Source organism: Pezoporus flaviventris, unplaced genomic scaffold, assembly GCF_033815535.1.
Source record: "Pezoporus flaviventris isolate CSIRO_AGI_PZ_B2104156 unplaced genomic scaffold, CSIRO_AGI_Pfla_v1 ptg000031l, whole genome shotgun sequence".
In the NCBI taxonomy this organism is placed as follows: Eukaryota; Metazoa; Chordata; class Aves; order Psittaciformes; family Psittacidae; genus Pezoporus; species Pezoporus flaviventris.
In genome coordinates, this window is record NW_026892579.1 from 25,310,848 (window position 1) to 25,325,758 (window position 14,911).

General features: G+C 36.9%; 1 protein-coding gene across 4 annotated transcripts in view; it reads right to left on the reverse strand.

Annotated features, from left to right (window-relative positions):
• The window catches only part of COL19A1 (collagen type XIX alpha 1 chain), a 180,486-nt gene that overhangs the window by 134,872 nt on the left and 30,703 nt on the right, over positions 1-14,911 (reverse strand). For 3 of the 4 annotated variants that reach the window (XM_061460531.1, XM_061460529.1, XM_061460528.1), the window contains exons 5-10: positions 12,688-12,811; positions 12,022-12,297; positions 10,217-10,297; positions 7,972-8,097; positions 7,450-7,512; positions 2,907-2,960 (exon numbers count right to left, since the gene is read on the reverse strand). In XM_061460531.1, the coding sequence (XP_061316515.1) occupies positions 2,907-2,960; positions 7,450-7,512; positions 7,972-8,097; positions 10,217-10,297; positions 12,022-12,297; positions 12,688-12,811 (724 nt within the window). The remainder of the gene's footprint in view (positions 1-2,906; positions 2,961-7,449; positions 7,513-7,971; positions 8,098-10,216; positions 10,298-12,021; positions 12,298-12,687; positions 12,812-14,911) is intronic. The other variant, XM_061460530.1, reaches the window with a different exon arrangement.

The following is a 14,911-nucleotide window of genomic DNA, read 5'->3' on the forward strand; positions in this document are numbered from 1 at the left end:
TGAAAAGTAGGCTACACCTTTGTACATAACAGTGCTTGAAGCATTTTTTATTCTTTTGCTTTATTCAGTTGTTATAGAATCTATGTACATTGTTATCATCCAGAACCTCCCAGAAAAAGGAGCACAAAAATAACAGACACACAAAAATTTACACAACTCTTGATGCATCAACTGAGAGACAGAACATGTTAACACCATTCACAACACAAGGAAAACAAAGCAATTCTACCTCCAGAAAGGAGCTAGTAATTCCACACGGCACTGTACTACTCTGCACAGACACGACAACTCTGGCTAGCAGAAGCTGGGTGGCTGGATCTCAGTTTCCTCATCTAGATATGCTTACCCAAAATATTTTGCCTTTTCTTTTTTTCTTTTTTTTTTTTCTTCTAAGCAGCTTTTGGGTTTGCCAGTTTCAGATTCCACAGTAGTTTATTTAAATTTGCAACAATTGCATGGCTTTTATGTAGTCTGAATTAAAAGCGTTACGATCTTCAGGAAAAGTACAGTGCCTTGATATTAAATATGATCTGACTGTTGAGCCTTACATAAACTAACAGAAGCTTTGGGATTTGGTCTGACAGTGAATCTGCAAGGCGCTAAGCAAAAAAAAAACCAAACAGTATTAACCATGGAAACTGTAATAACTTGCATGGGAAAAGCAGTTTAGCTTAGTAACTTTAAAGAATGGTAACATCAGAGAAGGAGCTACAGAAAGAGAAAAGGGAAAACAAAGCTTCATTCTAGATCAATCTCATTCAATTTACAACGTTTTAGAATAACTCCTTCCACTAATTCACATCTGGGAGCACAAGAAAGTAAAAGCTGTCTGTCTGGATCAAATTGATGGTTTCTCTAGTTAAGTATATGACTACAGTTGTAGCAACAACAGATGCCTACAAAAAAGTATAACCACAGGGCAACCATAAAGACTTCTCCAGTGGGTTTCCCAGACTTCAGTGTCTTGGAGCTCAAGAACTTTCAGACAAGCAGCAGTGTCTGTCTGACACACACCATGGGTTTTTCTTCTATCAACTTTCTAATAAATTTTCAGACTCATCAAACCCTCTGGCAGAGTGTTCAAACTGTAGTCATATAATAGGAAGAACAAACCCTTTCTAACCTTTATGAACTTGCTATCAGACAGGCTTGATGCCCCAGTTCACACACGGAAAAGGAGAGTAAAATAAATAAATAGATTCCTATTAGTCTTTTCTGTTCCATTCATGATTGTACAGAGCACAGAACAGGACATATTTCACATCAGTTGTGCCTGAGAATCAAGTCGAAGTCCACCTTAACTGGAAGATGCCCAATGCTCTTTGTTACTCTTGTTACCTCCTCTGGATCTTTTCCAGTAGTATTTGATCTCCTAGAGATGTGGGAACCAGAACCCCTTACATCATTCAAGATTCAGCCCAATACAGTTTCATTATATGACATTAAGATGCTTTTGCTTTGCTCCCTATCCTCTTTCTAATCATTCCTAAATTCCTTTTATTTGACTAGTACTTAACAGTGAACATAGATTTTCATTGATCTGTAATTCCGAGTAATAGCTAGTCCCATCTGACATGAAATATGTAAAGTTTGCTTTATTTTTCTTCTTCATTTGCTCTTTAGTATTACTTTCTCCGAGTTTTACATTCCACTCTATGATTCAGTACCTCAACATTGCAGAGTCCTTTGAACATCTTTGCAGCCTGCTCTCAAGTTTTATTTTAACTCAACTCTCTGGTAATATTATATGTCTAACTCCTATTTTAACAAAACACAATTTGAGAAAGAAATGCTGAGTAAAAGACAGTTTCATATCCTGTTAATTATAGATTTTAAACGTGACAGTTGAAGTGAAACTCTGCTTCTTTCAGTATTTAGAAATCTGGGTAATTACAAAATAAACCAAACCATCACACCATTACTAAAATGTTGCATATACATGAAAGCAGCATATCAACCAATAAAGTGCAATACTGAAATGCAGAGCCTCTCACAGCAACAGCTCCTTTTAAAAGGCTTACTTGTTTTTGGCACTGAAAGGGCAGAAACTTGAAGTACACAATGAAAAAGAACCAGAATTGAGGGTTGAGGACTAAAATCCTGACAGTAAAAAAACTGAATAAATAAATAAATGATTAAATAAATAAATTAGTGATGCACTAACACAGGCATCTGGAGAGTTTCCATTTATGTATCAACTGACTTCCATGTCTAAACAGAAAATCTAATATTATTTCAACTGTTACTATGGAACAGAAGAAAAGTCACAAGAGATCAAATAATTAGAAACTCTAGCAACACACTGTTTCCTCAATGTTATGAGGGCTATTATATGGAAGATGGCTGGTATTAGGCTAGTAGACCTTCTCCAGTACAGGCAACTAACTCTGAACTCAATAAACAGGCACAACTGCCTTAATTTAAACACTGTATTCCAGAAGGAAGTGAAACTTAGCATCTTGAATACACAGGTATTGAATAACTATGCTTTCATAGCCATGGCTATTCTCTTGTCTTTGCTTAGCGCCCAATGGTGTTTACCTCCAAGCTCTACCAAGTGGACTGTTAAGAGCATAAGAGCTTTTCCTAAACTTACAGATCACAAACTGCACAATGGAACAAGTAGCTTCTTTTGGTTCTGTATATCCACCCCATCCCATTCCTTCCTGAAAACGAACAAACAAACAAAAAAAAGCCCAACATAAAGCAAGGACATCTGTAGACCATATTACTCGCCTGAGCAGCTTTTTCAGTGTGTTACAAAACCATGGCAGTGCAGGTAAGAGAACTTCATGTTCTAACAGAAGTGCTCTATCTTCCCATTTCTGTTCACAATTACAGACAAGCCACTGACATAATGAACACTTCCCATGACTCAATTTACATACCAATACATGCAAACATACCTTTTCACCAGGAAGACCAGCAATACCATCCTGTCCTTTTACTCCCATTTCACCCTACAAAACAAATCATTCAGTTAGAAGTTCTAAAGACTTCTGAGATTAACAACTACTCAGGTTGTATCTGATTCAGCAGAAAAGCATCTTCTATTCTGCTACCCTGCTTTTGTCATGTTTAGTAATAAAACCACTGTCGAGGAGGATGCTTTACATGTAACAATAAAATCAGACAAAATAAATACATTTTAAAACACCTGTAATGTCAATTAACATCCTCATGTGACAAATATTTACCCATGCACATTTCCACAGAAAGCAGGTCTGCTGATTTTAAGGGAATTTACTGTGACAGCATAGTTAAGCCAAGTGGCTCCATTTTCACCTTACTGAGTGTGTTTTATACTGAGAAAGCTCAACATATAATACAGGTTTGTTTTGTCTAAATGTAATTTTTAAAAGACGCTCTCTAAACTCAGCTCCTCTCTCCCTCCTTTTTATCCCTTCAGAGAAACCAAACGTAAGCAATCTATGAGAAAATTTCAGTTTTAAGAGACATGACCAACTGATCTGGAGAGGTATGGAAGACACCAGCAGCTGCAAACTAGACATGAGTCCTAAAAATTGATGAAAAGAAGGTCAAACATAGAATTTTTGCTTAATAATGTCAAGTATAAATTTTAAATTTATACTTTTTATATTTAAAATTGATTTTATAGATTTAAAATTAATAAATTGTATATGTTAAAATCAAAATCATGTGGACATTAGAGGTGAAAGCACTGAAACCATATTATAGTCTTCCTTTAAAAACAAAACATTAGGTTTGTCTACTTGCACCAAGACGACAACACTCTCTAGCAAACAGAGCCATAACACATGAGCTAAGTAAATCAATCAAAATGAACTCCTGGGTGCAGAGTACTATTCCAGCCGTAAGTCTAAACCACTCAGACACAATGATGTTCTAGAGGAGTGTACCACCCATCTCCTATGTCCTTTTTATTCAAACACTGGAATGGTCCTTAACTCTATCACAAAAGCAGAATGAAATCCTGTGTGTGCACAAACAGCCTGAACACACTGGCATTATGAGAGATAAAGCAGCAGGACTGGCCCCTGGTTACCTTATCTAATCACCCACAGAGTGACTCTCTTATCTCTGCACACTCTGTTCCCTTATGCCACTTGCCAGTATTTTAATAGACCAGAATCACTTTGTTCCATTCAGCAGTGTTTTTTTGTATACTGTGTAGTCTAAAATTACACAGCCTGCTACATGCCAGGAAGCCTTTACCATATATGACTTACTACCCAATTAACCAAGGTATGTTTACACTTCTTTTCCACTAACTGCAGATAGACTCCCCACCTTGAAGACAATTACTTTCCACTGCAAATTAGATCATAAAATTATGTTTCTATCTTGTAATTGTGACTTTAATAGCCACAGTCTGAAAGGTTTTAGTTTTTCGTTCTTTTATTTCATCTCAGCCTGGAGAAGAGAAGGCTGCTTGGAGACCTCATAGCAACCTTCCAGTATCTGAAGGGGGGCTATAGGGATGATGGGGACAGACTATTCATTAGGGACTGTAGTGATAGGACAAGCGGCAATGGGTTAAAACTTAAACAGTGGAAGTTTAGATTGGATATAAGGAAGAAATTCTTTAGTGTGAGGGTGGTGAGGCACTGGAATAGGTTGCCCAGGGAAGCTGTGAATGCTCCAACCCTGGCGGAGTTCAAGGCCAGGTTGGACAGAGCCTGGGTCACATGGTTTAGTGTGAGCTCTGTCCCTGCCCATGGCAGAGGGGTTGGAACTAGATGATCTTAAGGTCCTTTCCAACCTTAACTATTCTGCGATTCTATTCAGTGAGTTTAGAGATCATATGCTGTATGTTGTACAACCTATAACAGTATTCACATTTGCATTTTTAAGGATTTTTTTATGCCTCCCCCCCTTTTGTTTTGTTTCATAGCATTTCCTCTGCTTCTGCAGATCTCAAAGTCCTTCACAAAAGTGAAAAAGTATCCCTTTTTCTATCTTACATAATAGATGTCAAAAGTATAGAAATGAGACGGAAAAAACAAGATTCCTGACCATTCAGCCTCTATCTTCCCCTTAATAAATCTCTTTTACACCTGAACAAGAGTATTCTAACTCCCAACACACACTGCAGTTGAGCTTAATAAATTCATGTAAACAAATTAGCAAGAATGGGAATGCAGGATCACATTAACTTGGAACTACCAAAGCAAACAGAAATATATGCTGTCAGACAAAAAAAACTTACGAGCTGCTGAACATTAGCAATTCAAGTGCTGGCATTTATAGGTTATGAAGCACACTCAGTGTAACCACATACAAAGGTAATACCATGAGCTGTAAGCCTACCGTTAGGATTTACTACCAAGAGTACCAATGAAAATCCTTTTCAACCGAGTACAAGGTACTCATAGAATAAAATATTTAAGACATAGCACATTTTCCAGGAAGTGATTTCTTGCAAGCAATAGGATGACTCCTATATTTTTAACAATGTTTATTTTGGTAAGTTCATAAGCAGACTGGGTGGAAATTCTGCAGGCTGAAAAAAAAACCAACCAAAAACATTGCTCCTATCAATTTTCCATAAAGCCAAACTAAATTCTTAAAAAAGAGATTGCAGACAGCAAACATGTTTCCTTCCAGTGATTCCAATCATCCTTTTCTCTGAAGTGGAAACAATTTTGCACATCTGAGACCACCTGCAGTAGTACACTTGCGATCATTTTTTTACATTAATGATTCAGGGAGTTTCAAAAGCACTTGATCTTTACCTCTTTGCACCCTATAGCCTTTACTCAACACACCCGTCCCAGAACTAGAAATTATATGCTAGCAGCAGACAAAATACACAGTACCTTGATTCCTATACCACACCTTGCTATTAGTCATGCTAAGCAGAGATAGCCTAAAGCCAAATGCGGTGATAGAATGACAAAGTGATAATTATTTAAGAAATTACAGTCCTTTCTCATATAACACCCCCCACCCCCCAAAATTAAGAAAGTATTTTATTTATTCTTTTGTCTCTTGAATTGCAAATCAGTTTAAAATACATGTACTTTGTGATATGGAATGGGATTAACTTGATCCAATATTTAATCTAGAAAACAGTCCACAAGGAATTTTGGGAGTAGGAAAATATTCTCAGCAGGGTTCTGTACTAACCAGGTACAGGTAATGATTTTCATACTAAGATAAAAGCAAATGCCCTTAATAAACAGAAAGAATCACATTAACATGGCCTAGAGCACACACTGCTAGAGTACTGCGTTACAACATTGCTCTTGCCTACAATGGGGATGTATTAGATCAGATGAGTGACCTACATCAGTTGTCAAAACACGTTTTAACCAAAATCAGTTTGGGTTTCGTAAGTTTTGATTAAGTAAGTTTTCATTAGTTTTCATCTCTGCATAGTTATATGTGCCATAACTAGCATCCACGATGACAGGTAAAAGAAATGTGTCGTATTATCAAGAAAGAAGCAACAGTGCACTCTGAAGAGAGTTGTTCCCAGCAGACAGTGTACTGGCAAGGTTTCTGTAAGTGGTAAAGTGGAAGATGAAAGAGGTGATGTAGAGATTTCATCCTTTATATGAGATCTGTCATCTGAATGATTAATGTCAGAGGCAGTCCCTGTGAGAAATTTTGTCAGTTAAAAATTTAAAAAATTAGATACGCAGACAGGCAAGCGGTTCTCATGGTTATAAAATGGTGATAGAAGTATTCAGACATGGGGCAAAAAAAATCATTAGGAACTTTTAGTTGATGAATACAATAAATCCAATTCAGAGAGTTTGCCAAGAGTGAGAAAAAAAACTCATCCCGAAGGTGGCACTACTCCACAGTTTCCCAGGCACTGGGGGAGAAGCAGGGAGTATATAGGCCAGGAAGTATCCAGTAGAAGCTGCTGGTTGGGTGCTGACCTGGCAGTGCTGGGGCACAGCCTTGATGTGGCCTGAGCTGGGTATCACTGGTTTAACTTCTCCTCTCTAAGTTTAAAAGTCAGGTCACTCTCTCTTCATAATTAAGAAAGTTTCAGTTAAGAGTCGTATCAAAGAATATACAGTGATGAGGTCAGATGAGTGAATTCAAATCCTCCTATTAACGACTGCAAGGATAAATCCACCACACAGGATTCTCTCCAGCAGCAGGGACATCCACACATAACATGGGAAAATCCTTATCACAGATGACATACACAGCTTCTCTGGTTTTGCTAATGGGAAAAGACAACAGGTCGTGCTAACAGGGTTGGGTAGATGTGTGCTTCACAGGCAGGTATACTGTGTTCCATGGAGTCGATGAGGGGACCCCAAAGTGAGACCAGATGTAGGCTGCCCAGCAGAAAGCCCATATGCAAAACCAGAGATTGATGGATACAGAATTTAGCCTGTGTACAGGGATATTCTTTTAGGGAATAACAAAATCCATACTTTCTATTTCAGAAGGATAAGCCAAAGATAAAGACTTGAAAGAGAGAGTCAACTGATATTTTTTTACCTTTTCACCTTTATGTCCTTTGTTGCCTGGCAAACCAGCTACTCCCGGCAATCCTGCTTCTCCCTGATTTGAGAAGAAATAAATTAAAAAAAAAAATCAACAAAGCAGCAGATCCAAAATTTGGTTTGGTTTCCTTCTCTTTATCACAAAAGCCTAACAAAGCAAATGACTCAGAATAAATATAGCTCAGGAGAAGGATCTTAAAAAAAAAAACAGCATTACGTAGGAAATAATTTATTCTCAAGTAAAAACATTTGCACTAAATATAGTGCCTGAATATAATTCTAATTTTTACCATGGATCTTTTTTGGGTGTGTATTTGTACACGTAAATCTACAATGTACTGTTTCTTATCTGGGAAATACAGCATAAGTACGTTACAACCCTACAAACCTGTAAAGTATTTTTCATAGCTACAAAATCAAAACAAACATTTTTTTTTAATACCTATCAGGATTAAACAGCATGATGCACTAAAAAGCAATAGAAAAACTTTATTTGGAAATAAACATTTCCTTTTACTTTATTTGGAAAGCAGTGGCATCTCTCTCTCGATTCCTGCTGTATCCCTGGAAGCATGTATATTTTGCTGGCATGAACAGTCACTGGTGATGAAGTCGTAGCAAGAAGTCTCTCCTCATGTGAGCACTAAAATAAAAAGAAGATTTTTCTGATTTTTTTATGCACTTTGGTTAATACAGAAATACCACCTGAGCTCTATTTTTAAGTTACTTTCTGGTTTAATACTCCTGTACACACCATATTACAGAAAAGCCACAACCATTGCCAAACAGAGGAAAAAGCTGTAGTAAAATAAATTCCAGACATGGTGATTCTTCTGTAGTAAAATCAACGCCAGGTAAAACTAACCTGACTATCATACTTCCTTCTTCCAAAAGAGCTTGGACAGTCTCTGGGAAAATGAATTCTCCCAAAATTAGAAGTAGTGAAGCAGAATATCCCCATGGAGAAAAAAAAAACAGACCGTACATATCAGTCTCATCCCATCCTCCACCTCTTACCCCAAAATGTAAAATGGCAGAGTGTGTGTGAGGGAAAATTCTGTAATATTTTCATAATGAGATACTTCAGGCATGAAAAATTTGGAAACAAACAAAAAGCCCTGAAGCCAATATGCACCTGTCTTTAACTCGTAAGAGATGAGCCAACCTGATGTTATACTACAGGACAAGTCAACAGAACCTGATAAACTTCAGCAGCTCAAGATGTAATGAGGTCTGCTGTGAGCCTTCTGTCAAAGAAATTCCAACAGGATTTACATCTTAATGTAGAAATTTGTATTCAAGGATAAATTATTTCCTTTAAATTACTGAAAATGTAGCCCTTACAACTGGTAAGGAAATAAGGAAAAAATAAATTAGAAAATGTAATGGTGGTTTCAGTATGAAAGTCATTAACAATTAGCCTGCCATTTTTTACATCTTCAACAGAAGACATACAAATGAAGCCAATGGTGCTCTTGGCGACATAGTTGAATGAACATTTTAAATGCTATTAACAAAACTTATGAACCTTTTTGTGTTCATATATAATAAGGGCTTGCTTTGGTTTTAGTTTTTGATATTTTGGCATAACTGCTAAATAAACTGTATTTTGACGCATAAAGCAGGACCTACAGAACAAAATCCATCATTTCACCTATCCATAAGGTTATACATTCAAGAGAAACCTTGCACTTAGAATAAGGAATCTATTTTGAAATATATTTGAACAATAAAGTATTCTTTCAAGCCAAATTTCTCTTGATAAATTAGATCCAGCCTCCTCCATGCTTCTGAGCACCTATCAGCTGTCAGTTCCCACAAAGCCTTCTGCTTTTCTGTTCTTGGGCAGCTTTCTACCTCCATTGCTGGTGCCCTTTTTCTCCCATCTCTTTGTAGATGGAATCAATTAGTCCTTCTGTATGCTCTGTTTGTGTTTTTTTTGCTGACTGCAGGCTGGGTGGTGATGGTATTGCTTGCTATCTCAGAGGAGCCTGCTCTTACAGGCTATTCATAATGAGCAGACCAATTATTTCACCGTATTTTCTTTTGGAAGTTGTCTTTGTTAGTTTGTTTGGGTTTTCTTCCTCTAAATAGACTTGGTTCAGCAGAACAATTACATCTGCAACTTCAAGCATTTCTGTAGATCTAGTGCCACCCAATTTACACTGATTCTGCCTATCAAAACAAAAAGGAAAAGTGAATCCTTCAAAATAAATCAATGTTTTTCTTTTTTTAAACAATATATACATCTCAGCATGTGTGTTATAGAGAAGAAAGTATTTGCCAATTACAAACCACCCATTTATCCACATTAGAGTACTGAAATAAGGGACACACCCTCAACACCTTCATATTTTTCTTCCTTTCCACAGTCATGGAGACTCTTTCATGGGCTTTGTTTATCATCTGTAATGCTTCACTAGATGCAACTGTTACTGAAATGGCCTCTGTTATTTGAAGCCATCCTCAGGTCATCACAGTGATTTGTTTCCTATTCTCTGAGACTTCCTCAGTTACTAGCTACGTATCAATCAATGTTAAGAAATTAAATTAAAAAGCACTAGCAGCACCTAGTGCCTTTTACTGAAGTTCCACTGTGCCATTTAGTCAGGCAGCAAGAAACAATATACCGTTACTCCAGATACAGGATTAATTTTTCTAAAAGGTAATTAATCTAATACTTCTATTGAAATGTCTATACAACACTTTAATAAGGAACAACAAAGCAATTCCTTTGTATAAATATTTGCATTTTAACTTACCAGATCAGCAGATATTTCACAACACGTATCTTCTGTTGCAAATTTTGGATTACAATAGATTGTTAAGTGGTGAAGTTCAATCTATTAAGAGATATAAAACAGATTAATATGAGATGTAAAAATCATGAGTTACAGTACGCATTTTCTTATCTTGGTATAGTAAACCTTCTCTCTGAAACACTGCAAACTTCTGAAATGAAGTAAAAGAGACAAATCCATTAAAAGTACACACCTGCTCACTTAAGGACAAATTATGCAGTCCGTTACTTTGATGTAAATCACATTTTATATTTAATTTATCTTCATTAAGTTGCATCCCTCTGTACTGCTCTTGCTATGCTACACGGGCCTTTGAGCCCTCTAGACATCCTACACAAGACTTCTCAGGAAGGTAGTTTTCTCCTTTAGTGAAGTAGAGTAAAGGTTTGATAAGCTCTATCTCGCGTCCATCTTCTATCACTTTGGACAAGACGTTTGCCTGGACCTTATCACTATATCACCTGACAAGCAAAAATCACAAATTCTATACATAAAGCTTCTGTTTCAGAGATTTGGGGTGGACTGTGGAGATGAATGGCATCTAATTTTAACTAGATAATCTTGGCCTCCTATGCCTCTTTCTGTAGTTGGTTTTCATCCTTTGTTTCTCTCCATTGCACTTGGTTTTGAGAAGAATGACCTAGTACAGGAGCCTTCATCAGCTTTGTACCCATAATGTGTTCCTGCAAACTTGGAAATCCCAGTGGACAACTTCCACTCAGAATCATCCAGCCTTTGCCATGCAACCACCACAAGATAAAAAAAATCTGCTCCTCCTCCCACCTGCTACTTGGAAAGGAGGAGATGGTACATGCATTTCAAATAAAGTTGAATTCGATCTTAGAAAACAAAATAAAGCATAAGCTTGGACCCATGAAATAAGAGCTCCGTGTCCAGGGCAAAATGTTCCATGCCTCACAGAACTTATTTCTCCCACAATGCTACCTTGCATTTACAATGTGCCATTTTCATCTGGAACTCTACAGTGTCCGTAATACAGCTGAAACTTTCAGATGGTCACTATAAACTCTGAGCCAGATGCTTTCAACATGGTAGCTGGATGTTAGCAGACTTAAACTGACATTCCTGGAGCTTTCAAATTAATTGCTGTGAGCTCTCTGCAGAAGGAAACAGAGGAGAACATCTCTGGGACACACCACCACCCACAATATTATGGGGTTGCCTTAGATAATTTTTGTACCAATGGCTGCAAGAAACATGCCTCCAGCCACTTCCTGAATCCCTCCCATTAGGAGGACAGACTGACAGCTATGAACAATGTGCCCCTATTCCTGCATAGCTGAATTACCCTGGAATGTGATACAATCTTGATAGAGAGGTAATCCTTAATATTTTTGTGTCTCCCCTTTACTAAAGAGAAAGCAAGTCTAACAGATGACTGACACAGAATTCTAAATAATCTCATAATAATTGAAAAAAAAAAATTACCACTGAAAATTATCTCTAAATGTAGTAATAATATGCCTACAGCAACTATGTGGCTCTTACTCCAAAGCAAATACAGAAGCACAGACCCCTGAAACCAGAACTGAGTTTTTTTAGTTACTTCGGTAACAGGTTTGCCTTAGCAAATACTATAACACTGACTATTGTTTAAAGAAAAAGACTTCAGGACTTCAAGAATACACACTCAAAATTAATAGCGAATTTTGAATCTTTTATCTACATAATTCTTTACAACTGTGTTAACAGAAGCATGGCTAAAACATGGTATCAAGTTATCTCGTTTTCCTTTCACTACTCACATCTACAGGCTTATCATCTGCAGCACGAGAAGCAATCAGAGTCCTTCCCTGCAGGTCAATGTTGAATTTTTCATCAGTCTGTTTTCTCTCAATTAAATTACAATCCAAATAGAGGGAAATGATCCCTGACTGGACGTTAATACCAAGCTTATGCCACTGCCGATCAAACAATGGATAAATTTCTCGACTCTTAAAAGTGTAGTGCAGTATATTTCCCTGAGCAGATTTGGTCATATACTCCACAACCTTTTTTATACCATCCAGAAGGACAGAGATCTGAAAAGAAAAGAAAAGAAGTGGTCATTTAAAAGTTACAAATATAAGAGTCAAACACATATATAAACTTTGTATAATAAAAATGCTTTCAACTATATAGACTGGGCAAGAACTATGTTTTGAAGCTTTCTAATATTTAGCTTTGTAAATACACATCAGCTACAAATCATAGGATGCCTATTATCCTTAGTTTGCAGTCTTGATTCATTTTGTTGCGTATTTGCCATTCCTATGATAAATGATCAATTATTTCAGAGCAGTCTGACTATTCTATATAAACTGTAGCTAAACCCAGTGGTGAAACATCCAAGTTTCTAAGTTATAACTGCCATTTTACATGGGAACAAAAAAGAAACTTAATGAAAAAAATAAATCAAAGATGACTCTAACCTCAGGTGTGTCATACTGATTTAAAACTTGCCATATATACCAACGCTCCTTCTTGGTATTTCGCCGTACACGGAACGTAGCAACTAGAGAGTATTCTTCAGGAAGCCCATTTGGAAATACTTGCCTACAAGAGGAGGGAGGGAAAAAAAGTTTTCTTGTTATTCTTCTACACCCAAATGCTGCTTAAAATGAATATGCAGAAATAATACCTGGTGAAAACAAGGAGCCAAATGTTCATTCACATTCATAAAAATTGAGGGGCTTCAGCATTCAGAAGCATCTCTTCTCAGAAGTACAATTCAGTCTGTCTATAAGAATAAATGGCTGAAGATTTCGCTGATGAATTTTTTGTTTAACTTTTCTAACATCTGTGATTACTATAAATAGGCATTTTAAAAGAACTGCTGAAAAGTGAATGCCACACACAAACATATTTTAAAATACTGCTTTTCCCAATTTATTTCTTGGGATACTGGAAGAAGTTTCCCAGAGGATTTGTAGAATAATCCCTATCCTTGGAGACTTTCAAAATACAGCTGGAGCACGCTACTAATAACCTGATCTAACTTTCAAGTTGGTGCTGCTTTGAGCAGCAGGTTTGATTCAGCGACCTCCATTCCGACATCTTGAGTATCAGGACAGCTGGACTTGAGCAGACTTGGCCAGATATAAGGAATGCATTTCTGAATGAATTACTTGTTCTTGTTGGATTCCATTATTCCTTTCTTACCTAAAATATGTCAGTGCCTCTAAAACAAGTCTGACTTGCTACCTGTCCGTGTCACAGAATGAAGTACAACACCACTTCTACAAGATATTTGAAGAGTTTGTATTTCAGAAGTGAAATTAGTCTGTAACTCAACTCTACAGACTTTGGAAATCATTAAATATACATTAATTCTGTACTAAAAAAATTAGGATGGTTCAAGCAACTTTTTTCTTTTGAAGCTCCTGCATTACACATTATTTCTTTTCTAAGACAGAGGGGAGATAAATGAAAACCACAGATGCAAATACTACACAACACATGAGTAGCTAAAGCATTAACGTTGCTGTTTACTGAAAACTGTCAGGAGTGCCCAACTAGCCACATTGCAAAAGGTATTCATTCCCTGGATCAGAGCAGAGGAAATCTGAGGGCCTCATGCAGACGAAAAGCACCTTCCATTTTCCTTCCCATGATCATGTGAAGTAAACGGCTTGGTTCTAAAAAGCTAGAGTGGGACACAGTAATGTGCTATAAAGCCTTTACTAAAAAAAAAAAAAAAAAAAAAAAAAGAGAAAAAAAAAGTGAAAGAAAAGAAGAAAAAGAGGGAAGCACCAGTTGACAAGACAATAATTCCATAACCCTCCTGAAAATTGGTGCACTTTTATTTATGGAGGATCTCAGGAAAAATGCCTTCTCTGTAGAGAAGACTATTCTAAATCCTGCCAAAGAGCTTCTTTGTAGACTAACACCTACTTAAGTCCCTTATGTGGGAATCACACTTCTTTGGCTTATTTCCCACAGCCGATTCCCGTTATATCCCAGGAACAAATTGGCTGCTCTCCCACATTGTTAGTGGACCAATATGCTCTGTGTACAGCTATATATGTTTCAATGTCAAAAGACAAGGCAAAAGTGAGTAGGCTTTGCAAAACTTTGATCTAGATTTCATATTACTCTGTATTTTAATTACAGCATGAAGAATATGTTTTATGATCTATAAAGAAAATACTTTCATTAGGCATCAGTAATATATGAGTGCATTTCTGCAGAAAAGTAAATTATCTGGACATGGGATCAGCCCTGTGGTTTACAGCATCTCAGACAAGTTAAAGAAAGGGTATCTCATGTTTACAGCTGTAACCTAGACAGTGTATCCCTCCCTTGGCTTTGGGAGCACTTGATTAGCTCTCCAAAATCAATTAACTTTCCCAGCTATGTCCCATATTTGGAGAAATGGAGTTTACACTAATGGGCAAAGGGCAAAAAAATGTGGAAGGAAAATGACCAGAAGACTTCATCAAATGAAATGACAGGAAGCCATGATTGGTGTGATAAGTCAGCAAAACAAACAGAAGTATTTTTTGTACACGGTAGGTATTCTAGTAAATATGGTTTTATTTCTGTAAGCTTCCCTGACACTTTAAGAGCTATCTAAATGAACGACAGGATTTATCTAAAATGCTCAGTATTTCTTTCAGAATTTTCTCAAAAAAATAAAAATGCCTGTGAACGCAT